The 25,932-nt window shown below is 36.1% G+C and overlaps 1 protein-coding gene across 2 annotated transcripts in view; it reads right to left on the bottom strand.

Annotated features, from left to right (window-relative positions):
• Nucleotides 1-1,102: 1,102 nt before the first annotated feature.
• LOC121304405 (cingulin-like) overlaps nt 1,103-25,932 on the bottom strand; it is a 45,530-nt gene continuing 20,700 nt past the window's right edge. The window contains exons 1-17 of one of the 2 annotated variants that reach the window (XM_041235542.1): nt 22,195-22,799; nt 18,268-18,888; nt 17,610-17,969; nt 17,043-17,138; nt 16,707-16,847; nt 16,019-16,111; nt 15,280-15,486; nt 14,678-14,782; nt 13,318-13,470; nt 12,483-12,650; nt 9,416-9,589; nt 8,696-8,785; nt 8,153-8,236; nt 6,503-6,621; nt 3,972-4,080; nt 3,442-3,605; nt 1,103-2,246 (exon numbers count right to left, since the gene is read on the bottom strand). In XM_041235542.1, the coding sequence (XP_041091476.1) occupies nt 2,198-2,246; nt 3,442-3,605; nt 3,972-4,080; nt 6,503-6,621; nt 8,153-8,236; nt 8,696-8,785; nt 9,416-9,589; nt 12,483-12,650; nt 13,318-13,470; nt 14,678-14,782; nt 15,280-15,486; nt 16,019-16,111; nt 16,707-16,847; nt 17,043-17,138; nt 17,610-17,969; nt 18,268-18,888; nt 22,195-22,209 (2,748 nt within the window). In that variant the 5' untranslated portion in view covers nt 22,210-22,799 and the 3' untranslated portion in view covers nt 1,103-2,197. Of the gene's footprint in view, nt 2,247-3,441; nt 3,606-3,971; nt 4,081-6,502; nt 6,622-8,152; nt 8,237-8,695; nt 8,786-9,415; nt 9,590-12,482; nt 12,651-13,317; nt 13,471-14,677; nt 14,783-15,279; nt 15,487-16,018; nt 16,112-16,706; nt 16,848-17,042; nt 17,139-17,609; nt 17,970-18,267; nt 18,889-22,194; nt 22,800-25,932 lie in introns of those variants that run through there. The other variant, XM_041235533.1, reaches the window with a different exon arrangement.

Below are 25,932 nucleotides of genomic sequence, written 5' to 3' on the forward strand. Positions count from 1 at the left end.
GTCTTTAAATATAAGCAAATATATCAATGAGAAGGCCATCTCACAAGTGCAGTCATTCCCCAAACTTATCAATTGATAGGAAACTACAGTAGGAGTGGGTCATTTTTTGCCAAGTAATTTAGTTTGTCTAAATTGTCGTAAAATGGGGCATTAAACCCTGCTTCCAGTGGTTCTGTTTCAGGGCTGCTATCACAATACTATTGTACTTTTGGCAGGGTAGTGCATTTACATGCATTTGCTGTAATAGCCACAGCCATATACATAGCTTATGTTGCACACCCCTTTCATAAAGCATGGATTCAAGAACCTATTATTTAAATCAAAACAGACTTTGTTCAACATTTGTTTGGTTTGCTGTATAACACAAGGACTATTTGCTTCTGAAGAGCTGGTATTATTAAAATGCTTTACAACCCTACTATTACAGACTGTATTTGTGGTGTATAGTCAAATCTCTATCAGAGTACTAAATGCTAGTGGGATTATTTCTGCATTGAAGCCTGGTGTTTTATATGCTGCCTAGTTACTGTTTTACATAAAGTGCAGAATGTGGTATAATTCATTAACATACACCACTAAGGCCGGTCAGTCAGGGAAAAACACAATACAATTGTTTTAAGAAGGAAAGTTTCCTCATTTAATAGTCACACAGTAATAAGAAGAAAGATTCATTTTAGAGTTAAAAAATGGAAAGTTTAATAAAAAGGTGTTCTTACAAATAAATATTTATTTGCAACATTTTACCAAGCTTTTGAAATATATATATATATCTATATATATATATATATATATATATATATATATATATATATATATATAATATGTATATCCTGTTGAACAAGTAAACTGTGGACACTTTATAAGTTTGAATTAGTTAGGGAATTCCAATTTTGAAGTTGGAGTTTAAGGTCCATCATTTTGGTTATTTGTCGTATCGTATACCCAGCCTCCAAAGCACCGAAATGTTTTCAAAACAAACTGTGATGAAACAAATACATTCCTACTTGTCTTCTTCCAAAATAGTTCACATTTACATACAGGAAAACATTAGAGGAACAAGAACTGGATAAATGGGGCTAGTTTCAAAGCTTTTTCCCCAAGGTATAACATAGATTTTTATTGTAATAGGAGAAAAAAACACCCATTAAAAATAAAGTTAGTTCTGTATATAGCATGTGACCAACACAATAAATATGAATATAGCTTTAAACAGTCCATGTTAAAAAAAAATATCAAAATGTCTGTAAAGTAACTGAGACCCAATTTAAATCTACAGTGTCCCATGATCACGTTGTATTACAGTATGTAACTTTATTTATAAATAACAAAAATATTGCTCCTTTTCCCAAAACACCTTTTCCTCTGCTGAAGACTTTGTGCAAGCTGGCAGCTAACAAGTACATTTTGGACAGAATCCTCAAGGCTGGGATTTTCAAAACCCACCACCACAATATGAAAAGGGTTTGAATGTAACTGAGTGACACATTACATTTAGCCTTACTTATTATACTGTCCATTATACAAAACAAAACCCAAACAATATGTATAAACGAACAGAACACAAGACGTCATTTTCCCGTGTGCAATAGCAAAGAATAATACAACACTTTGTGTATAGATCAAGAAGAGTTAAACTCTGAAACTATGTATTTATTTGTTCTTAAATGTTTGCTAAACATCTACTAGTTTCCATAAGAACAAAAATATATCAAACTGTGTGACTGGACAGTTGACTTTCCAGTCCAGAGCTTGGTTGGAATACCATGTATTAGTGCTGGCCTAATACTCCGAATAGGAATAATTTCTGGAATAAAACACCCTCTTATCCATCTGCGTTATTTTATATTACCACCAATTTTCAAGAATGAAATTACAGACAGTGTTCAGTGTAACATCCTGATTTGGGTCACCCTCCCTTACTTCTGTAAGCTCAACATCTCTATATGAATTAATAAGCAGTGCCTCCCACTTGCCTCGGGAGCAAGTTTTTAAGTCAGTGTACTTGCTAGTAAAGATTTTTTTTTTTCTAAATTAACCTTACCTCCTGTTAAAATACATATTTTTATATATACAAATCTACCGAGTCTATGTATGACATGTTCTGTTGAGAATGGGTAACTCAACTGATCTGTTGGCTCTTATTGTTTAGGAATGTCAGACACTGCTTCTTCCTCTTCTTCGCTATCCAGATCTATTCTCATGTTCCGTGTGTCCCGGACTTCTTCATTACAAAGGACTCCTTTAGCCTGGAGGGAGGGGAGAAACAGGAACAGGGTGTGCCAATCAGCATTATTTACAGTGTATTAAGTACATTCCTTGGAACCTGAATAAACGTTTATGTTGTTTGCTCACGTATAAAAAGAAAGAAACAGTTTTGATTAATTAAATGTGTATTTTTGTATTTTCTAAACAAAACCGACTTAGCAGGTATTGACTATGCTGCTGCAAGCTGGAGGTTGGAGTTGGACCTACTGCACATTACAAAGACATTCAAGATCAATGTATTTTAGTTACTTTTAGCATTTGTAGATTTTCTACCTTTGAAAAGTGTTTATATTGCAATGGTTAACACCACGTATTCCTGCTTCCTGTTAATGGAATGGGTTTGATGTAAACAGATTTAAATCATGAGCTCCAAACACACAACACATTATCATAGATTTCTTGAAGTATTGTTGGTAATTAGTTTAAATATAGGACAAACTGTACAAGTCTGGTTATTAATGAAATAAGGAATTAGTACAGAAACAAATCAGTTAAAGTCAGTCTGCTGTCTTCATATCTAAATGCTCAAACAAGGGTGGTTGAGAGTGTATATATTTACACAACAGGTTGGATTGCCTTTTGTTGGTATATTTACATTGTCTTATATGGTACGAAATCACACTCAAATTTACTGTGTGGCTGGGTCCTGTACACATTACAGATTTTAAAAACTTAAAATTGTATTTTTATTTTAAAGAAGTTCATAACACACAGGAAGACATCCTCAAGCTCTTTAATACAAACTGTTATCTCCAATAAACATTTGCATATTCAAGTTTGCTATAACATTTTATAAGTTACTTGAACTCTGCAAATCTTTAAGAGCTGAAAACAATTAAAAATGTCTAATAATGCAAATCTAATAATGCAAGTCTGTGCAAGTGAAGTATAGAAATATTTCGGTTTTGAGGCGGTTGATGATGGAACGTTTAAAACAATATAACAAGACCTTATACTTGTCCATGAATATTGTGAAGCAAAGTGCCTCTAAATTATAGTAAGTTATTGCTTTTCATATGTAAATATCTGTTAACGTCTGTATATGTGTGATATTGTGTTTTTATATTTCTGTGTTTTGCAAGACTTCGATATTATCGATATCGACACCGAAATACGTACACGATATTGATATACAATTTTCATATCGTTGCCCACCCCTACGATTTACAAACTTACTTGAGTCGAATCTGCAAGTCAGACAGTTGTTTCTGGAGCAGACTGTTTGACTCCTTCAGTTCCGCCATTTCTCTCTGAGCGTGGCGGTTCTGAGTCTCCCGCCGCTCCACCTCCTCCTCCATTTGGCCCAACTGCCGTTTCAGGCTCTTCACTCGCTGCCCCAGCTGGAACACACAAACAGACACGGTTAAAAAAGTGTGCTGCTTGAGCAGGGGACACCAGCCACATAGCCAAAAAGAAACGCACTAAAAAACAGAGGCATATTACTTTAACTCAAGTGTCATTCATTTCACATCATAACTGTAGAGTAAAACTAATATTTAAAAAAAAAAAAAATCACAATTTATGTATTTATTTATTTTTAAACCATAACATTAATGTACATCATTTTGCAAGTAAACTATACACTGAATTCTTCTAAAATGCTGCATACTGTTTGAAATATATTTCTACAGTACAGAGAGCCCGGACTAGAGCTTTTATTCCCACTCGCGTTCTCAGTAGAAGCAGTCCCCTGCCTGCTGGCTCACCTGATCCTTTTCTTCCTCTAACTGACGATGCTCTTCATCCATCTGCTCAGACAGATCTTTATTCTTCCTCTCCAGCTTCTGGATTACGCCCATCAGCGTGGCTTTGTTCCTAAAGATAAAGGCAAACAGAGGATTAGGCACTTTCATTATTTGTGCCTTAGATCTAACAGAACAGGATGGAGATTCTCATTGTTGGATTGAGAGGGTTATGGGCTTCATCCCTGTGGGCTGACTAGTCAGACAACAATGTTGAAGGGATGAGTGGATTGGCAATAGGACATGATGACTTTCATCTGACTTGATGGTTCAGTTTTAGTCAAGGTCAACACTGATTTTTACACGATCTGTCCATGTTACAAAACCAGCACCTCACATGGCCCTAACTACCTTTGATGGTGTGTCTTATGAGGACAAAGGTTTGCATACATTGAGACAAAAAGCCTGATCCATTAAAAAAGACCCTAAATAAGTGCTAGTTACAGTATACTGTGAGTTCACAGGGCTCTGTGCCCTATGCAACCCAGACATGTAGATTTGGAACAAATACAAATTATCTAAGACATAATACGCATTACAAAATTCAGATTCAACTAATTATTTTTTAATTCAAGTGATGCTGGAGTTATAGTAATTAACTTTCACAGTCAGGGACATCATAATCAAAGCTAATTAGATTATTTGAGTTTATCCCAAGAGATTCTGTGCTATTACCCCACAGAATACATTACTGGGGAGCAAAGTAACACTTTAGGTTAAGATTACATTTAATGATCCCATACACCCAGTCACATCAACCACAGCACAAGCTCTTAAAGAATACATAATAAACTGTAAAGCTTTATCAGCTATTTTTTTTCTTTTTTTTAGCAAATCAGTATTTATATAAAACAAGCTTAAAACCAAGGCAGAATGTTACATAGTTCACAGATTTTTTTTTATTTTTTAGAAAACTTATTTGTGTTGAATGTACTTAATTTGAGAACAGCATGAATTAGAATCAAGGCACAGTGGTTAGATTATTAACTATATAGGATGTTACACCTGCCTGGGGTGAATCTACCATGAGCTGCATAATGAACTGTGTTTTATTCATTTAGAAATAAAGTTGATAGTGGTATGATTTATTTTTTCTATTATCCTCTCCTGTATTCTTATTATATCTGATATATCTGCATGCATTTGGTGTAATGTGTTGAGGTACATGGGTTACTCGATGAATATTTATGGACTACTGTGTGGGGAAAATTAATGATTGAATGTAATTTATCATTTTACTAATACAGATGGTTGGAATGTATCTGTGTTTTGATTCCCCCCCCCCCCCCCTTTCTTTTTCAATTCCTCTTCCCTACAGACTCGTCTGCAGACCAGTTTTAAGGTTTAAATAACTTTGTATAAACAATGAATGGCAATGGTCTTTGGAAATTTAAAAGTGATTCTTGATTAGATTAAGAAACAGACACAGGAACAGATATGCATCTGGTCCTGAAAGATACCAGTTATTTGAAGTTAAGCATCTCCAAAAAACCGAAATCCTCTAAAAATAATTTCTGGATTTTGTTATTTATTTATTTATTCATTTTTTAAGCACATTTGCACTTTAAGTACATCTTTCTCGCTTTAGTATTTCAACTTATATTTACATTTCGTTTTTAAAGTAAATACGAACAATTTGTGATTCAGTTTTTTAGATCTATAATTTTATTAACAGATAAGCAATTAACATATTACATATACCAAAATACCCTCATGCAGCTTTTCTTTGGAAACAACTCCTTCTAAGTTATAGTGGGGGTAGTTCATACCATTGGTCTTAAAATACATATCTGGAACCAACTGTGACCCAATTGGACAGTTAAATTAAATAGTTTGGGACTTAAAGTAACATAGGATCTGTTTTTAAAACTTGTCACTGTTTCCCTGGTATGTTCCTATGAATTAGCAAACAAACAAATAAATAAATAAAAAGGTTTGAGCAAAACTATGTGGTCTTTTTAAAACTATTTTCTTCCTAGAATTGGATGGTGCTGAAAGCCATGTTTTGATGCATTTCTTTCCGAAAAATCTGATTGTAAACATACGTTAATATCAGAGTTTGAGAATGTAACACTAACAATAAGCAACAATAATAAAAAGAACATTCCATAGATAATTAAAAAATAATCTCATCTTCCCATTTTTACTGTGAGATGTACCAAGGTCAAATAGCATTCATTTCACATTCAAAAGGCATTCCAAGGAAACAAAAGCTGCAAATGAGATTGAATGCATTTCAAATGAATGTATGTATAATACAAAGGAATCATGGCTTGCTGTAAAATGATCTACGTTAAGTCAAACGTTATTTTACTAAGTGAATGCTAAGTAATTCATTTTGAATCTGAATAAAGTGCAAACATGGTATTCATATTTAGTGCTGAGCTGACACCTATCAAAATAATCTGAATAAAAATGAAAACCAATAAAACAAAAAGTTTCAAATAATTGATCAGCAACCAAGCCCAGCTTTTGTTTCATCTGAAGACACTAACCTCTCTTCAGCTCTCAGGCTGCTTTCCATCTCTTTGGCCTTTAGTTCCGTCTTAGAGAGTATGTCCTCATGTGTTTGAGAGCTCCGCAGGTCCCTCACTTCAAGTTCTAGATCTTTGTTCTAAAATACAAGCATTTTGTAAACAAACCCATGCCTTCAAGAAAACTCATGAAGGCTTTTAGTGGTGTGTATTGAGTTTCTGAAAGCTTCATGAAAATACAGTGGTACTGTAGCTAAATTCCATTTGCTAGTCCTTCACAGTTTCTTATCTTCTAAGGTAGAGATAAATACATGTATAGATACTGCTTAGCTATAAATTGATCTGTAGCTCCCTCATAAGTAAAAGAGTGGTACTGCATTAAAAAATCTTCATGTAAGCTAATATGTTAATACAAGGGTGGCATATCCTGGCCCTGGAGAGCCGCAGGGTCTTCTGCTTTCTGTTCGACCTGAGTTTCAATTACTTAATTGAAGCAACTGTTTTCTTAATTGGTCAACACTAACATGTTTCCTAGGTCTTTGGCCATAGATGATTTAAAGAGACCCAGAAAACCTGCAGAAATGTGGCTCTCCAGGACAGGGATTGGCCTTCTGTCTGTCAAGTCACAATTGGTTTAACAATATGATTAATTGTAAAAATATAAAAGCACAGATAAGTATTGTAAAGCACTGTTAATGCATACCATGATAAAGTGCAAAATGATGGGAAACTTTAATAGGGGGTGTGTGACAGAGAGCAAAGGAATTCCAGCTGGAATTCCCCCTCCCGACCAGAAAGGGCGCTGTGTAAGGTTGGCGGTATGCTTCCTCCTAGTTGGGCAGCCTTGAAGGTAGGCAGAAAACAGAAGGTGACCATATTAGGGGGAGTGCGTAGCTACGGAATAGTTGTGGAGTTTCATTGTACAAAGTGGAAGCAGCTACGTATTATGCATCTCTCTATATTTAAAGTCTTATGGATTTTCTTGTTACTGCATCTTGTAAAGCGATTTGTGATGGTGGTCCACAATGAAAAGCGTTATATGAAATAATGACTGATTGATTGATTGATTGATTAATGTCAGAACGTCCCCTTACGTTGAATAACTGATAAGCCGGAACGCTGGCCGTTTGTTTTGTTTTGTGTTTTGATAACGGAGTACGGAGCCAGGGTGCTGCAGACAGCGAGCTAGCACTAAAAACCCCAGCACCAACTTCACAGGACTGCACAGCACTGCACAGCGCAGCACAGCACGGCACAGCACGGCAAGTACGGAAAAGGACCCAAGCACATTTCTGTGCGCGGAAGTGGATTGTTAATTAACTCATATTGAGTATAATAATAATATTATCTACGGGGGCTATTCTAACGCTATAATTTGCCCCCGTCTAAATAATCAAACAATTTCTTATTGTTTAAAGACTAAAAACGTGATTTTGCAACCTGTAAACATTTAAAGTCTGTACATTCTGTTTATTCATCCACACTCGTCGAATATATATATATATATATATATATATATATATATATATATATATATATATATATATATATATATATATATATATATATTTTTTTATTTTTTTTTTTTCTATCCCTCTTAGGGAGAAAGGTTTTTCCAAATCTGAGTTACAGGAAAGGTTTATACCCAATGTATTCAAAAAAACATTTTACCTGTTTCTCCAGCATCAGCTTGTCACATTCAAGTTGTTCCCTCAAATCTCTTTCATGAAGTAACTTGATCTGTAGCTGCTCATTCTGTAAAATACATACTTTTAAACAGACTGGGACAGGCATATGAAGAGTGTTCCATTTACTGTATACATGCAGACCCATGTTTGGATCTGAACAATTTAACATCAACAAGTATTAAATTCAGCATGCACTAATGTGTGCATATAACCCACTAAGTCCCTCTCAGCCAATCAAAGTGCACAATTCACAAAATCTGATAATTAGAACTCATTACATTTATTTGCATTTATTTAATATTTATGAATTCTATTTTCTCACTTTTTGACATGAAAGAAGAAGGTATCCCACTCTAATAATGTATGTATCAATCAATCCATTCCTTCAATGTAAGTCTTTTGATGACAGCAATTTCTTTTCAATGGGAGTTTAATTGACAACTCATAGAAGAGGATTAATAAAGTGTATTATAGGAGGCACGCAAAAGACATGTTTTCAGAAAAGGACAGAAGTAAATGTTATTACCTGTTCCATGGTTCTTTTGTGTTTTCCTGCCCATCGATGTTCAGTGTCATTCATTTCTTCTAAATCACTTTCCAGATCAATTATTTTTTCCTATAGCATTAACAAAAAGAATGTAAGAAGAATGAGAAAGTAGTACCTGGTTTGCTTAAATTAATTAACAGAAATATTCAACAATATTCAGTGGGGGCTCATCACTCCCTATACTTAGCATGATACTCATTTTAGTTTTTTTTCTTGCAACTTAAACTGAATATTCTTTACTTTGTGACAACTATCTGGACCACCAGAGTAAAACTTCTAGAGGGAACCAAATGTCTCACAAGGCAGCCTAGAATGCAAATAACACACACACATTAATTACCAATTTCAACCACAGGGGTCAGGATTCTTTCCCATAGGGCGCCACTGTAATGGCTTGGTACAGTATCTCAGGCAAGGGCTGGATACAAACTGCTAACCTCACTGTTCAAAGACAAACATCTTACCATTGAAATAAACACAGTAAACACTGTCAGTGAGGTGTAAGGCCAAAATTGGAAAGACGGCGCTGAATTGGTGGCAAATCTGCAATGGTTCTGCGGTGGATACACGATCATTCAATAAATATCCCCAATAACTGGGGAAATCTTTAGCAAAGCTGGCCATCTATAAATAAAACAATAAACAAACAAACAAGCAAGCAAACAGACCCAGGTGCCCAGAGGTTGTCAACCATGTTACCTGGGCCTGCTTGAGCTGCTTGCTAAGCTCTTCCTTGGCCTGGGTTGTTGTCTGGAGGTCCACCTGAAGGTCTTCGATGGATCTCTCCGCTTGCTTGGACAGCAGCTGCAGTCGTTCCCGCAGCTGTATCTCCTCTTCTAACTGCCTGTCTTTGTCCAGCTGCTTTAAGGACCACTAGATCATGCCACACAGAAAAGAAGAAACCAATTAATTTATTAAGTTATAAAAAAAAGAACAAAAAACATACAGACAATTGTTATTTTTTTATGATTCATAAAATTAAAGTACGCTTTACAGTAAAAATAAAAATTCTCAGAAGAGTTGTAAGCTGTTGCAATATAGCCGGTTGGTAACATAACATGAACTTTTATGAAAAAGCTCTCTACCTTATTATTTATAAACCTCCTAAATAATAAATAGTAGTTACTAAATAAAAACTCCTAATAAAACAAAAACAAATGCCACAAACTACTGAACTGCACTTTGTAGAAACCTTTTGTTTTCCTCAGTTCACTTTCTGATTGTCTCGCTTCTATGATGTGAAACCATATGGTTTGCTGTTAATGATAAATTACACCTTTAGTGTGAAAAGATGCTATTTTTCTTTTCAAGAACATTATTCCTGGGAACAGTCCCTTAGGGTTATTGGTTTAAACATTAAGCTTTCTTACTTCAATTGTTCAGTGTTTTAAAGAATGTGAAGAAAGACATGTACAGTATTATAAATGTCTAATCATGCAGGAGTGTCAAACTTAATCTTACAAATAACTGTAATGTATTTAAAAAGACTGAGGCTTTTGTATTTATTGTTCAGAACAACTTTTGGCACCCAGAGTGAGGACACGATTAGGTACGTACAATTGGAACATTTCTGTATCATTCTGCAATCATACAAAGTGGTTATAAACACTCTTTTTAAAGCAATGCGTGTTTAATTCGTGACACAGTTCTTGTAATGCGTGACGTCCGTAATATTATCATAGCCCCTCCTTAATTGTCATAAAATGATACCCACTGTAAACCCATGTCAAAAAGGACAGCATCACAAGTACTATAGATTTTTTAAATTTTTTTTAAAATAAAATAAATATTTTTTTTTATAGCGACACACAAAGATTTACAAAAGTGTACATCCACAGAAAGAGCACCAGGCATTATCAAAGACGTGATTAATTAATACTTTTTTGAAAGTGGCGACTATTCGACAGTGGCAAAAAATTTGTCTTACTACCCCTAGTGTACGCGATACAGAGGTTCAATTATTATTTGTTTTCAATATTCCAAAAGCATTATCCTACAGTTAAATGAATAAGACTGAGAAACATTTGGTTTAGGAAATGTACTTTTTTATTTTTTATTTTAGCAAAGCGATTTAATAAAAAATAAACTGTCTCTGAAGCAGGATGTACAGTATGCAGCTTCACAGCTGAGTCATTTGAATCTTTTCACAGTCAGGTTGGGCTGGATTTTTAAGCAGCATATGCAGAAAATAAGAATTTAACAAATATTGCTGTAGTTGACATTGTGTAGGGTACATTTTTCTTTTTTACTGTACAGTACAGGTCGAAGTTATAATAAGCAATATTTGACAGTAAATGGCTATAAAAGTTAAAGTCACATTATATATATTATTCTACAAAAGTGATTTTACTAGTACAAATGCAACGTGTTATTTTTGTTGTAAAAAAATGTACAAATTGCTGTCAAGCACACAATATAATACTACATTATTCTTTGTAGTCATAATCTGAAGTATATGCCTGTTCATTTTTGTCATACATACAACAATTATAAGATATATGTTCATTTTTTAACATTTATAATTTAAAAAAAAAAACTGTTTAAATATAGGCCCTATGTCTTGTTCTAGTAGTGTATAATAGCTCACAATAGATTACAAATGGATAGTACACTGCACTTTTTTATGGAATTTATGTATATGTGTAACGCTATGTCTGAGTTTTTGTCTTGTTTCTCGTGCTTTTTTTATTACATTGTTTTGGTGGCCTGTGACAGGGAGACCCTGTCGCTGGTTCTGGATTGCATGTGTGCCTTTATGGAAGCAGCTGGGATGCGCAACAGGAGATGCGTTGCTAAGGAACTAATTGAGCAGGTAGGCTCGGCCGGTGATGAGTTGATCGGGAGGTCCTGATTGGCTGGGGGTGTGTCCAGTGAGGCTGTGCGGACTTCAAAAAGCAACCGCACCACAGCTCGAGGCTACTGCACAGCCATAGCCATACAGATGGGTGCTAAGCACAAGTTTTGTTTACATTGAGGAGGAGAGCGTCCACTCTGCAGGAACTATTACAGGAAACCCTTCCACTCCAAGATGATACTTGTGAAGGCACTGCCCAGCCAAGGTCAGGTGAAAAGGCCTTTTGAAGAGGCAGGAGTTGCTGTGAGAGTCCCGGCACTCCAGTAGCTCAGATGTAAGCCCGTTTAGGGGATGTTGATCCCAAATAGTGTATAGAGAGGGTTTGTGTAGAGCAGTAGGTTCCAGGAGCGGGATGCTCCTTTTAGTGGGACTATTACTGGCCTTGTGTGGCAAACTTTAATTTTTAGCTTTGTTTTGTTTTGTTTTCTTTATTAAATGTTGACACTAGGGGGGCCACTGGTGTTAATTAAATCTGTGCGCCTGTGGGGAGTATAAAGGCCCAATGCTCTGTGTCTGCCTCAGTATTGTTCAATGACGATCCACACACGTAACAAAAACACAATATCAGCAGCACAATATCAGCAGTTGAGCAAGGCCAATTTGGAATTCAGACACAGAAACATTTAAATATAGCCTCCCATATTGTAATATTAATGAGGTTATTTTATTTGGAAGGAAAATTTATCTCCCTAAAAGAAAACTAGGTACTATAAAAATAGCATTAGAAAAAAGATAGACTTATTTTTCTTTTTCTATGGAACCCTGCCATTGTCAGCAATCAATGTAGGTGAAATCCATATCCTCCCAACACCATTATTCATTTTTCTCAGTGTGAAGTCTATATTCCCACCTGCTGGATATAATAATACTTTGTGACACCCTTTCAGTTAAGTGAGTGTTTGTCCCCAATACCTCCTCCAGTTGTCTAGTCCTCGTACACTGTGCCTCCGCCAGCTCTTCGCATTTCTCGTTCAGCCTCTCCTCCAGCTCCTTGATGCTATTCTGGGTCGTCTCCTTGTACTGCTGGTGGAGAGTCATCCCAGCAGCAGCCTCAGCTGACACCTGCAGTGCTTCCCCGAGCTTGAAGAAAGCAGAGGAGCCACACTCAGAATGTGCACTGTGCTTCCAGTGTGCTATAAGAAGGGCTGTATTTTTTCACTGGGAACTATTTATTACACGATAATGGGTACATTTCACAGAAACCGTGAAAAACGTGAAAAAAAAAGCTATAAGGCTGTTTAACAAAAGCCCTTGCCAGATAAAGACCACTTTAATGTTAGCTATTTTGAATACTGATAATATTTGTACTGAAAGATCACCAATACTACATAACATTGTCGGTGTCTCCTTTTCTCCAGGTCAAAGTCTAGTTGAATGTGTGTGTGTGTGTGGAAGGCAACAGAACAATTAAGAATAATAAATACAAATTGAGTGGCCACCAAAGAGAAGGGCCACAAGTCTGTTTATATAATGTGTCAAACAAACAGTTCCTGTAAATGTATTTATTTTAGACATTTTCAGGATCATTAAATGTCCCTTTACAGTCGACTGGTTTCGGAGACCCTGGTAACCCCCAGTGTTAGACTTCCTAATGTTAATACACATAAGTTAGTTCACAATTATTTATTATCGGAGTCTGTAAAATCGAGCTCCAGGTCAAGATGAGCTCAGATTTTGCTTTCAGGACAAAGTGCAAAGAGAACCCCAATTCCTAAGTAATGTTCAACTCTTGCAATGACTATAGTACCTCTGTCTCTAGCCTGAGCACAGTGCTGCTGAGGCTAACAATTTTTGTGTCCAAGTTCTGCTTCTCCATCTCCAGCTGGCCTTGGTTCCTCTCAGCCAGCCACAGCTTCTCTGCCATTGCATCACATTGCTTGCTCTGGTTATCCAAGGCCTCCTGTAATAAAGCAAAAATGGTCGTCTATATGTGTGTACCTCTAAAGGTATCACTGTGTTGTAATTATCAACATTTGTAAAAATGGTCCTGTATTTCTGAGAAACTGGAAACTTAAAAAAAGGTTTTAAAAGGGTCAAAATCTAATTTAACATAAAAAAGAAGTTAGAACAGTCACACAATTCCCATACAATAACCCGGAACAGTACTACTTTTCATTTTGGTCTTGACTGCTCTCATTGCTAAGCAATGTTGGACCTCCAGGGAAACTCAGGTGCTTCGGAAAGTGGTGTTGGTGACACACTAAGGGTAATGTTGAACCTCAGCTGGAGTTCAGCCTGTGTCTGAGCATGGTGTCAAGGAGCACAGTGCTGCTGGAAGTGCTGTGATGTCAATCAAGGTCAGGTTTACTCTGTGGACAATACAGATCCAATGGACATCTTTTTTGCTGGCTAAATCTAAATCTAGGTCAATCATACTTTGGCCAAAATAATCCATCCTAATCTGGTTAACTCTCACAGCTGGAATGGTGCATCTCTCTCTCTCAAAACTGGAATGGTGCATCTCTCTCTCAAAACTGGAATGGTCTCTCGGTCTCTCGGTCTCTCGGTCTCTCTCTCTCTCTCTCTCTCTCTCTCTCTCTCTCTCTCTCTCTCTCTCTCAATAAGTAATTACGTAAATATGTTATTAATTGAAAATACATTTTTTGTCATGTTACACTCAAGCACTGGACAACGGAAACGCAAACACACGCTGCATGAAATGTATTGATAGTTACTGTATACCTGAGCTTCAAGTAGTTTTTGATGTAGAGACTGCTGTAGGTAGGTAAATGCATATTCTTGGTCATTAACATCTCCCAGAACATCCTTTGTATTTGACAGCTCTCTCGGTCTCTCTCTCTCTCTCTCTCCCTCTCCTCTCTCCACCTCTCTCTCATCACGGTCACTCTCTGCATCCTACTCTCAGATCCTACAAGGGTCTCTCTCTCTCTCTCTCTCTCTCTCTCTCTCTCTCTCTCTCTCTCTCTCTCTCTCTCTCTCTCTCTCTCTCTCTCTCTCTCTCTCTCTCTCTCTCTCTCTCTCTCAATAAGTAATTACGTAAATATGTTATTAATTGAAAATACATTTTTTGTCATGTTACACTCAAGCACTGGACAACGGAAACGCAAACACACGCTGCATGAAATGTATTGATAGTTACTGTATACCTGAGCTTCAAGTAGTTTTTGATGTAGAGACTGCTGTAGGTAGGTAAATGCATATTCTTGGTCATTAACATCTCCCAGAACATCCTTTGTATTTGACAGCTCTCTCTGCAAAGACAACAAGGAATACCAGATAAGCTTACAAGACAGAAAATACTTTCAACCCAAGAACAAGGAGTTGACAAACTGGAAAGAGAGTGTGAATGAGAAAAAGCTACCTGAATCTACAGAAAACAGACCCTCTCCATAGCTGAGCTATCTCCCAGAACATTACGCAACTGATCATTATCTGATTTCTCTTTATAACTAGGTGCCATATTTGTTGTGTCTAACGATAAATGCTTAAACAATGTGTGTAACTTGAATATTTGAATCAATAATTGGAAACTTACTAACATAGCAATTGGTATTGTGAGCACTCATTTGCAAGCATCAGATTAGTTTCTTAAACCTTGACTGGAGTAAATGCTTTAGCAACATGGTCTCAGTTGCAGCTCTCAAGGTACACAGTAGATACATGTCAGTGCCCTGACAGATTCTGCTTCTATGACTAATAGGGGCTCAGACCATTATGACAGGTAATTCAAGTTTTAATAAGCGTGTACCTCCAGGTGTGTGATACTCTCATTCAGCGTGAAGTTTTCTCGTTCCAGCTCCACGACCCTGTCCTTTAGCTTCTTTAATTCATTCTGCATCACTGTCGTGTTCCTGATCATGTCCTCGTTCTTCACCAGTATCCCTCTCATCTCATACCGTATCTGGCCTCTCTCCCGGGACATCTCCAAGCTCTCTGCCTCCAGAAAAGCATTTCTCTGCCATAACACCAAAAATATAATGTGGCAATTCAGTACTGTGCTAGACAATAACATTCTGCCAATGAAGAGGGCCATTCTGAAGTTAAATGAAAAATGGCAATGGATCCAACCGACATTTTGTAGATCTTTTTCAGAGAGCAATAAACTAATTGGAGCGAGTCAAAACTCAAATTTATCTGATCCATTCTCTAAATATTGGTGTTTCTCCCTAGTTTTATACTGCTACTTTTTGATTATAGAAATTCCCCTCAGAAGACTTGCTTTAGCATTTGCTTCAAAACAGGGCCCTTGGAAAGGGTTCATCATGAATGAATGGAGATATGACAAGCCATCGCACAAATCAAGGAGATTTGTATATTTTGAAAATGTACATATTCAGTAAGCACGAATACAGAGGGAAAGTATTTTTCACAGATAAGCATAATTTAACAACAGAACTGTCATCCACGATTCTTTAAATTTAACATTTGCCAATTTGAATGATGGCGCACAAAACTGAAAGACGAAATGCTATGAATAAACTCTGTACCTTTTCACTGACATCTAAAAGCCTGATGAGCTCCTGAATATAATCTCTTTTGTGGTGAATTCCAGGTCGTAGATTAGGAAGGGCAGGCAACATCTGTCAGCAAAAGATAAATTCAATTGATAAATTAGTTTAATAAATGGATGACTGGAGGAATAAATATAAACCTATATTAGCACTGATGCTTTTAATTTTGCTTCCTGAGCTGTAATTTAAAACCACTGCTGCAAGTAGCAGAAGCATGCCATGTTAGCTCATATATATGGGTGCAGATAATACACCCTTAAGATCAGATGCAGATAATACACCCTTTATATCAGGTGCAGATAATACACCCTTTAGATCAGGTGCAGATAATACACCCTTTAGATTAGGTGTAGATAATACACCCTTTAGATCAGTGGTACACAACTCGGTCCTGGAGGGCCGGTGTCCCTGCAGGTTTTTATTCCAACTGCATGTTGTGGTTTCTATCATTAACACAGACCCCATTAACTGTAGGGTCCACATTTACAAATGGTTTATAAATACAAATTACTGGGTCTCATTTGATCAAAAAGCAAAAGTCTTTGAGTGTAAAGAAAACTATTTCATATAAGAAACAAAAATCAAGAAATTAAAGTATGTTTTAGCGAAAAACGAAACCTTTTTTTTTTTTTATTCCAGTAATAAAGGAATACATTGAGCTTACCCCCTTAAGCCTGCCCCAGCTCTCATAGATAGCGAATCTACCTTGAGGGAAGCTGGTTGGGGGAAGAGCAACGCCGCTCCACTGGCTGTTCGAGCTCACTGAGTTGAAAGAGACTTCTGAGGGTGAAGGAGACAGGCATTCCTGAGAAAGCAGAATAAAATACTATTTTCAATAACACATCGCAATTACACTACACAATAGTTGAACTGACTAATTCTGGTCTGCTAGTTACTGCTATTTGCCAGCATAAATGATTATATTATAAGGAGAGCCTGAGCATATCCATTTAAATTGAAATCTCTCAGGCTCAGAACTAAGTAACTTGCAACAGATTACCTTGAAGTCGGACATTCTGAAGATTCGGTCATATTCAGCAGATAGAGATCTATATGGGCTATTAAATGTCCTGGGTGGGGTCTCATTGCCAGGAATCTAAAAACAAAAATCCATGACACTGTATATTAAAATGATATTATATATTACACTGTATATTACACATGACAAACATAAACCAGATACAGTATTTATTAGCATAACATTTTTACAATTAAAATATACAATAACTGGTGTTTTACAGTGTTACAGAACAGGCTTCGGAGTTTACAAGAAATACATTAACTGAGAGCTGCATTGTATGAATTCCTGCAAAATTATTTTGAAATAACTTTTCTTATTAAAATGTCCTTCAAAAATCAATGTGTGATTGTATGCACATTTTGATGACAGCTGAAAATTCATATTAGTCATATGCCCCCAGTATTGCCTTATAATTTTCTCAAGAAATTAACTCAGTCAACCATAACAGTGATGTAAACACTGCATTCCTCTGAAAGATTTAAAGGGTATAAAGAAATGTACACATACACCTTCACCCCAAGGCTTGAATAATCTACAAATACATACCTTAATCGATAAAGCTTCAGAATAGTTCCCTCCCACGAATTCATTTGCTTCAACCCTATCTGTTTTGTTTGGATTTGTAGATGGTCCCAGGTCTGGATCAATCTCATGTCCACGTTCTGAACCTATAGTCGAATCCAACCCTGAGTCTGTGGTTCTGGTAACAGCGGATCCCTCTGACAAGGCTGGGTTTGTATTCTTCACAGTGTGTTTCAGTCCACACTGTTCATTTTGGATTGTTGTATGAGCTGTATCTGTAAGCCTATCCCGATTCTCCTCGGACAAAAACAGCTGATATCTGGGGCTCATGCTGACTTTAGCTGCTAACTCGCCTGTGTCATTTTCATACTTCATTTCCATACTCTAATAAAAATGAGATTTAAAAGTGATTAATTATAACTGAAACCTTGCAAATAAAATATAACATCTACAAAAATAATCTGATAATTTCTTGCAAGTATGTATACTAATTTTTGGCGATTCAGCAATGGAAACCTGATTTATTTAAACAGCTATTTACTTTAAACCTTTAACCAACTTTATCCTGCACAAGTACTGGGACAGAGATTTAATGTTGGGTTGAACAATTGGGAAACATTACATATCACAGCACAATCTTCAGCTTTAAAGCTTATCTAGTTTAGTTAAGGCTAGAACTTACCAAACTTTTCCGGTTCTGGTTCAGTCTCTTCAAGGATCCTGTCTTGTCATTTGACATCAACTGGCCATTGGTTTGCTTTTTGGATGCACTATCTTCAGCTAATGGGTTGGTTGCTACAGCAACACTGTTTGGGGTAACTGTTAACCTGCTTGGTGGCTGACCATTTGTATCCTTGCTGCTTGTTCTTGGTTTATTATTAGCCTCCTGTTCAGCATTACTGATGCTTAAAAGTCCACCTCCAGAGCTCATCAACTCTTTTCCCAGAGGCTCAGAATCACAGCCAGTGATCTGTGTAGGCATTTTACTTTTCTTTAACTTTAAATCACCTTTCTCCCCCTGTGATGCACTTCTGGGTATCTTGTCGTCTTCACCACCTGAGAACGTCTGCTCTTTGACACTACCTGTTCTTGTCAAAGTGCTTCCTTTAGTCACAGATGATTCCTTGATTTTGGTATCCACCTCAGTGTTCTCTACCTCAGAAATAAGCAAACTCTTCTGGTTGCTTACACTAACAGCCTCTGCACTTGAATGAATAAGTTCAAGGCCTACAACATTGATTTTTTTCTCTGCAGAAAGGGATTTGTTTTCAGAGTTTCTGCTTGACTCCTTGTCAGCGATTTCCTTAAAAACAAATAATTAAACATTTTATTTACTTTAAAGAAGTTTCCTTATTCAACCAGGTTCAACCGAGACTCTAAATCACTGCTTTAAAATGCTTAATCGGTATTCTATGGTAACTTTTTGGTGACAAATTACTTACATGTCTTGCTAGGAAATGTTCCCAACGTCTTAATGACAAGTAATTGATACAGAATCTGCATACTGCAAGCAGTACATCCAACATCGAACAAACGTTGAACCTATTAACTAATAATTGAATATATAAACACACACACACACACACACACACACAGTACTGTGCAAAAGTTTTAGGCAGGTGTGAAAAAATGTTGTAAAGTAAGAATGATTTCAAAAATAGACATGTTAATAGATTATATTTATCAATTAACTAAATGCAAAGTGAGTGAACAGAAGAAAAATCTAAATCAAATCCATATTTGGTGTGACCACACTTTGCCTTCAAAACAGCATCAATTATTCTAGGTACACTTGAACAGTCAAGGTTTTTGTAGGCATATAGTCAGGTGTATGATTAAACAATTATACCAAATAGGTGATAATGATCATCAATTCAATACGTAGGTTGAAACATAATCATTAACTGAAACAGAAATAGCTGTCTAGGAGGAATAAAACTGGGTGAGGAACTGCCAAACTCAGCTAACAAGGTGAGGTTGCTGAAGACAGTTTACTGTCAAAAGTCATATACCATGGCAAGACTGAGCATAGCAACATGACACAAGGTAGTTATACTGCATCAGCAAGGTCTCTCCCAGGCAGAAATTTCAAGGTAGACAGGGGTTTCCAGATGTGCTGTCCAAGCTCTTTTGAAGAAGCACAAAGAAACAGGCAACGTTGAGGACCGTAGACGCAGTGGTCGGCCAAGGAAACTTACTGCAGCAGATGAAAGACACATCATGCTTATTTCCCTTCGCAATCGGAAGATGTCCAGCAATGCCATCAGCTCAGAATTGGCGGAAAACAGTGGGACCCTGGTACACCCATCTACTGTCCGGAGAAGTCTGGTCAGAAGTGGTCTTCATGGAAGACTTGCGGCCAAAAAGCCATACCTCCGACGTGGAAACAAGGCCAAGCGAATCAACTATGCATGAAAACACAGGAACTGGGGTGCAGAAAAATGGCAGCAGGTACTCTGAACTGATGAGTCAAAATTTGAAATATTTGGCTGTAGCAGAAGGCAGTTTGTTCACTGAAGGGCTGGACAGCGGTAAACGAATGAGTGTCTGCAGGCAACAGTGAAGCACGGTGGAGGTTCCTTACAAGTTGGGGGCTGCATTTCTGCAAATGGAGTTGGGGATTTGGTCAGAATTAATGGTCTCCTCAATGCTGAGAAGTACAGGCAGATACTTATCCACCAAGCAATACCATCAGAGAGGCATCTGATTGGCCCCAAATTTATTCTGCAACATGACAACGACCCCAAACATACAGCAAAAGTCATTAAGAACTATCTTCAGCGTAAAGAAGAACAAGGAGTCCTGGAAGTGATGGTATGGCCCCCACAGAGCCCTGATCTCAACATCATCGAGTCTGTCTGGGATTACATGAAGAGAGAAGCAACTGAGGCTGCCTAAATCCACAGAAGAACTGTGGTTAGTTCTCCAAGATGTTTGGGCCAACCTACCTGCCGAGTTCCTTCAAAAACTGTGTGCAAGTGTACCTAGAAGAATTGATGCTGTTTTGAAGGCAAAGGGTGGTCACACCAAATATTGATTTGATGTAGATTTTTCTTTTGTTCACTCACTTTGCATTTTGTTAATTGATAAATATAAACTATTAACATGTATATTTTTGAAAGCATTCTTACTTTACAGCATTTTTTCACACCTGCCTAAAACTTTTGCACAGTACTATATATATAGCTCAACGAATAAAAATAAATTGTACATACTGGATTAATTTACAAAAAAGCACGCTGCAGTTGTCAAAAAACTGTCTGGTTACCATGGTGATTTGGAATAAATCCTACAGCCTGCACTGCTTATCCTAACGTAAATGTAAGGGAGAAGAAAAAACTAAATAAAACAAAGATCTACATAAGTATTTTTCTTTTCTTAAGCTTTTTTGTTAAAATTATTTATTTGAATCATCAATGAGTCATCATTGGATTAAAATTATAATTGAGCCATTGTGTAGAAAGGTAATTCATGAGTTTGTTGTTTTACTTGCTGTAATTGCATTATCACATCTTGTACATGTTTTGGAGTATCAGTTAGAGAATAACCTAACATGCAAATTGTTTAAACAGTCACATGTACTGTATGCAAAGTTTTCCAAACAAAATAACTAATTAGCCAGCTAATGTAATTTAGTTTCCTAGACGACTGAGTATTATTGTATGTATCTAACATAAATTAAAATGTACTGCCTCCTTTCTGAATTGTTATTATTGCTGGACAATGTTCTTAACGGGTTTTCAACCAGGGGTACTTATAATGGTGACAGGCGGTACGCAGGACGACTCAGAAATACAAAATAAAAAAAATGAAAGTAAAATAAAATAATGATTGTTGAAAAGTTTTACAGTATATATTATCTGTAAACCACTGTTAATAAATATTTCATATTTGTTTAGCAGCTCATAGTTTACAGTCTGACTATAGTTTCAAAATTATCATCCATCTGGAACGCGTGATTTCGCTTGATCGGGCTTCCACTCTGATATTCGTCACGGCTGCGTTTTAGTAACGGCAATAGCGGGTGGTTGAATTGTTTTTCGGTTGTTGACATAGTACATCCAGATTATCCTGTCTGTTGTTTCTTGAGTCTACAAAAAGTGCAGTTATATCGAGTCCCTTTTGATAATTTTTATGTTAGCTTTCGTAAAAAGGCAAACATAATTATACTGAGATGGGAAATGGTAACACGATAACCATGTACAGTGTAGACTATTCTGGATTATTTATAATAATTTAGCCAAACAGAAAGCGAATATGTATGTTTCCAAAGAGATTCCCAAAGTCTTTTGATTCTGTCCATCCAAAAAAAAGGTATAAGAATTAATGTTTGGTATCATATCTTAAACCAGCAGTTTGTCAGTACCAAACTGCTGTGACACTAATTATATAGTAAATAAATAGGAACATGTTTTAAAATCTTTTATTGCAACTGTGGTAACATTCTGAAGAGTGGAAATTGTAAAGTGGTATTTGTGCTGATACCCTCAGACAGAAGGAGTACATTTTTTTAGAAAAGGTTAAAAACCATTGGTCTATACTGTAGCTACCGTATTGGGTATTTGCATTATAGACAGCTTACCATGCTTCACCCATCTGTTGCATTTACCTGCTTGAGAACCATATAACAGCTGTTGTTGGCAGTGGACAGATCTCCATAGGCAGGAACAATATTTATGACTACATTTTATTCCAAACGGATTGAGTGTCTAAATGAAAAACCCAGGAATCAGAGATTAATACGTAAATGTGGCAATTATGTTAATTGTATTATATAAATTAACTGGATTATCGTCAGAAACTGATTCGCAATCCAAAAGATTTTTGTAACAAACGGCTGTGCAAATTGAAGGCTTCTCCCCCTGAAACGCACGTAAATGTGGCAACAGAAATAAAGCTGCCTTTTTTCTATGATATGCCTCTGTACATGTATAGTACATGATGAACCGTAACTTAAAGGTGAGTGAAGGGTGTTTATCTTCAATTTTCTATGAATTGATTAGAAATGTTTGAATACTAGCTTTTTATATAACTCTTTACCTATAGCTTTAAGAATGGATTTATAATCAAACCCATTTTAAAACCAGCTGGGGAATCCCATGGGGCACTTTCTAAGTATATTGCTAACAGTAAAATATGTATTCATTTAACCATCCTTTACAATTCCCCTTTCTCTCAAATTTGGAGACAAGATTAGTTCAGTTGCTTTCTGACTATTGACCTCTAAAGGTGACAATTGACTAGTTTTGTTAGCATGGTTTTTGTCATGCTACCTCATATTAGTCAATGCAGTTGCAAGTTGCAATATATTTATATTTTCATAAACTACAATAGACAGAGGAAGCACAGGATCAGTAATGCCTTCTTTCAAACAACTGGACTGAGAGATTCCAGAAATCTTTTTTTTTTCTAAAAAGCAGAGGCAATATAAAATAAAATAACATAACTCCTGTACAGAATACCACAGCTTTGTCAGATTTAAAAATGAATATTCTGTAGTCATGATGGGGCCACCTCCCTGTGACCCTAGTTTGAAGCACAGATCAAATGAGTTATCTATCATTTAGCTGCTCCTTCTTAAAAGTTGTTTCTTGATAACATTACAAATGGGTTCTGTTCCTGGTAAAACATTTTTAAAAAAACAATAAGTGAATCGTTTTACAGCCTCATATATGTTTATAGAAGTAGTGAAGTTTGATAGCCTGCTGGTATCTCTGCACGTCTTCCAGCAGCATTCCCTTCAGATCTGTCAGGGCCTGCTTCCCCTTTTCCAGTTCATCCTCGTTTCTCTTGCTCGCTCCTGAATAACATGCATTATAACGCAACAAGCAACAACATAATTTCATAGCTGAACTGAACAACTTATGCATTCAATGGTACAGTAGTTACAAAGTTTAAAAGCCCACTTTTTCCAAATAGTATACTGGCACAGAATATATGATATAAGTTAACCATTTTATTTAAACATTAATGTTGGCTAGATTCCATATCTGAATAAATTTCAATATCCAGAGGAAATTCTCTCAACTGTTTCCAGAAAGCTAAGCATCACTGTAATTAATTCATTTTCTTGGATTTCCAGCTGTTCATATGGGTCCTAACTAACTTCATTATTTCTGTTTTTTATTGCCCAAGGGAGCCTTCTATACTACAATTCATCAATATACCAACTGTTTCACTGTATACCCTCTTCCATATGGATCTTCCCTGACATCAAAAATACATTAAAATTGCAGGAAAAAAGAAGAATATTCTGCACAACACTATACAAACCACTCAAAATTCTGTAATGGCATCAACATGACTACATTAAGAAATGGATATACTTTCAGCAAATGTTCCCTTTTTATTTATGAACAACTGCAAAGGGTACATTTATGAAATAGAACAACTCAATTTGATTTACACAAGCAATTAAATATTAGCAAAATAAACGTTTTTCACTTTTAAAATACTTCTGATTGAAACACATGGTGACAGTGTGTCATGGTGACATATGTACGTTTTTGTGCCCATGTTGCGTCTTTCAGCAAAACATAAAGGGGGGGTCGCTACTGAATATTCCAGCTGGCCAGTTCCAGTTGTTTCCAATTAACGTTAGCTTAGATCTGGGAAATTAAATATCTACTGGTAAATAAACTACAGCGATGGTTAAACTGTTGCTGAAAGCCTAACTGAAAAGCATACACTGATCCTCTGAAAAAATCTAACAATGGTTTAACAGGAGCAATACAATTAAAACCTTTGAATAGACTAAACTTGCAGATCTTGGTGATTCTTTCTGTACTTTTTTGTCCGGACCAGCCTAATAGACAAAGAGGAGAAAGCAATGCTTGAATAGATGACACAAGACACATGACAAAAGAGCTGGGGCTTTGTTGCACACAGCATTCAAAGGAGAAGCTAATTTAGGTGATATTTTAGTTCACAGTAAACATAAAAGAATAATTGACAGAATAGGTTCTACAAATACTCGCACTAGTACATGTAAAGTTTGTAAATACATGGACAAAAGTCAAAATATAATTAAACATAAGAACAACACATATCCACTAATATCTACTGTAAATATAGTAATGTTGTTTATGGAATAGCCTGTGAAAAATGTGATGAAATAAAATGGAGAGACTGGAACAACTTTATATAAAATAATTCAGAACCACCTTTCATTAATTAGAAATAAAAACATGAATGAACCAATAGTACAGCACTTCACCAGTCAAGGACATGACATAAATGATGTAAAGTTTGTAGTATTAGAAGAGCTAAAATTAGATAATGCGACATATAGAAGAATAAAAGAAAGTAAATGGATAAATAGACTGAACACGATTATGCCAGCGGGACTCAACAGAAAAGAATGAACTAATTTATTCCAATAAATATATAAAAGTTAAAAATAATTAAATAAACAAAATGAATTCAAAAGTTGTGCATGCTGATGCGCTGGGGAGACCATATCAAGGCTGATCCTCAGAGCCAGCATTGCATTATAATATAAATATAAGTTTATATAAAATAATGTTAATTAGAATTAATGTAGATTTAAATATATAAGTAAACATGATGTCACAATATATAGAACACCGTTACATCATGTAAGAATAAATCATGGATTTGAATATAAACAATAACAAGTAGCTGTCATGCCATCAAACACCTATAAATGCCCCCAATGTTTTGATTCAAAAGAGGTGTATCTTGCACTCTCTGAAATCATGTTTTCTCTTAACATTTATTCATAATAGACAAACGTAACGCAGTGTTTGGAACAACCATTATAAGCAGTAGGAGAAATGATTTGCTTCTCTTAAGAATATAAACTATTGTTATGCAGTTGCTGTTTTTTTTTTAATTAAAAAATTCTAGTTAACAGTAAGACAATGCTTTCTAAAGATGAAAAAACACCCATGGTAGCCTTTTCAGGGTTGTTTCCAACTTAGACTAACAACAGACCACTAGGGGGTGCTGTACCATAACATGGAGCGATGTCTTAGGAGTAGTGTACTGAACGGTTGCGGCTGTTGCAATGGTCACAAACGAGTCAAGTGTAGGGTGAAATGTACTTAACAAGCACAATGCTGTTCAGATAAACTATAAGCAGCTCTGACAAGTAAAAAAGTAATTTTTTTAACAAAGGTTTTTTTTTTTTTGTTTGTTTGTTTTTTTACTAATTATGTGTGTGATCCTTTACGAACATTTGTGGGACTATTTTCCTAAAAAGTTTCTCAGCAGATAGGTAACCAATGAATCATAACAAGTTCAAGGTAAATGTAGCTTATTTCAAAGAAAATAAGAAGAAAAATAATTTTCTAATAGTGATCATGCAGTGGTTCCCATCCCTGGT

This window comes from Polyodon spathula, chromosome 2 (assembly GCF_017654505.1).
Source record: "Polyodon spathula isolate WHYD16114869_AA chromosome 2, ASM1765450v1, whole genome shotgun sequence".
NCBI lineage: Eukaryota > Metazoa > Chordata > Actinopteri > Acipenseriformes > Polyodontidae > Polyodon > Polyodon spathula.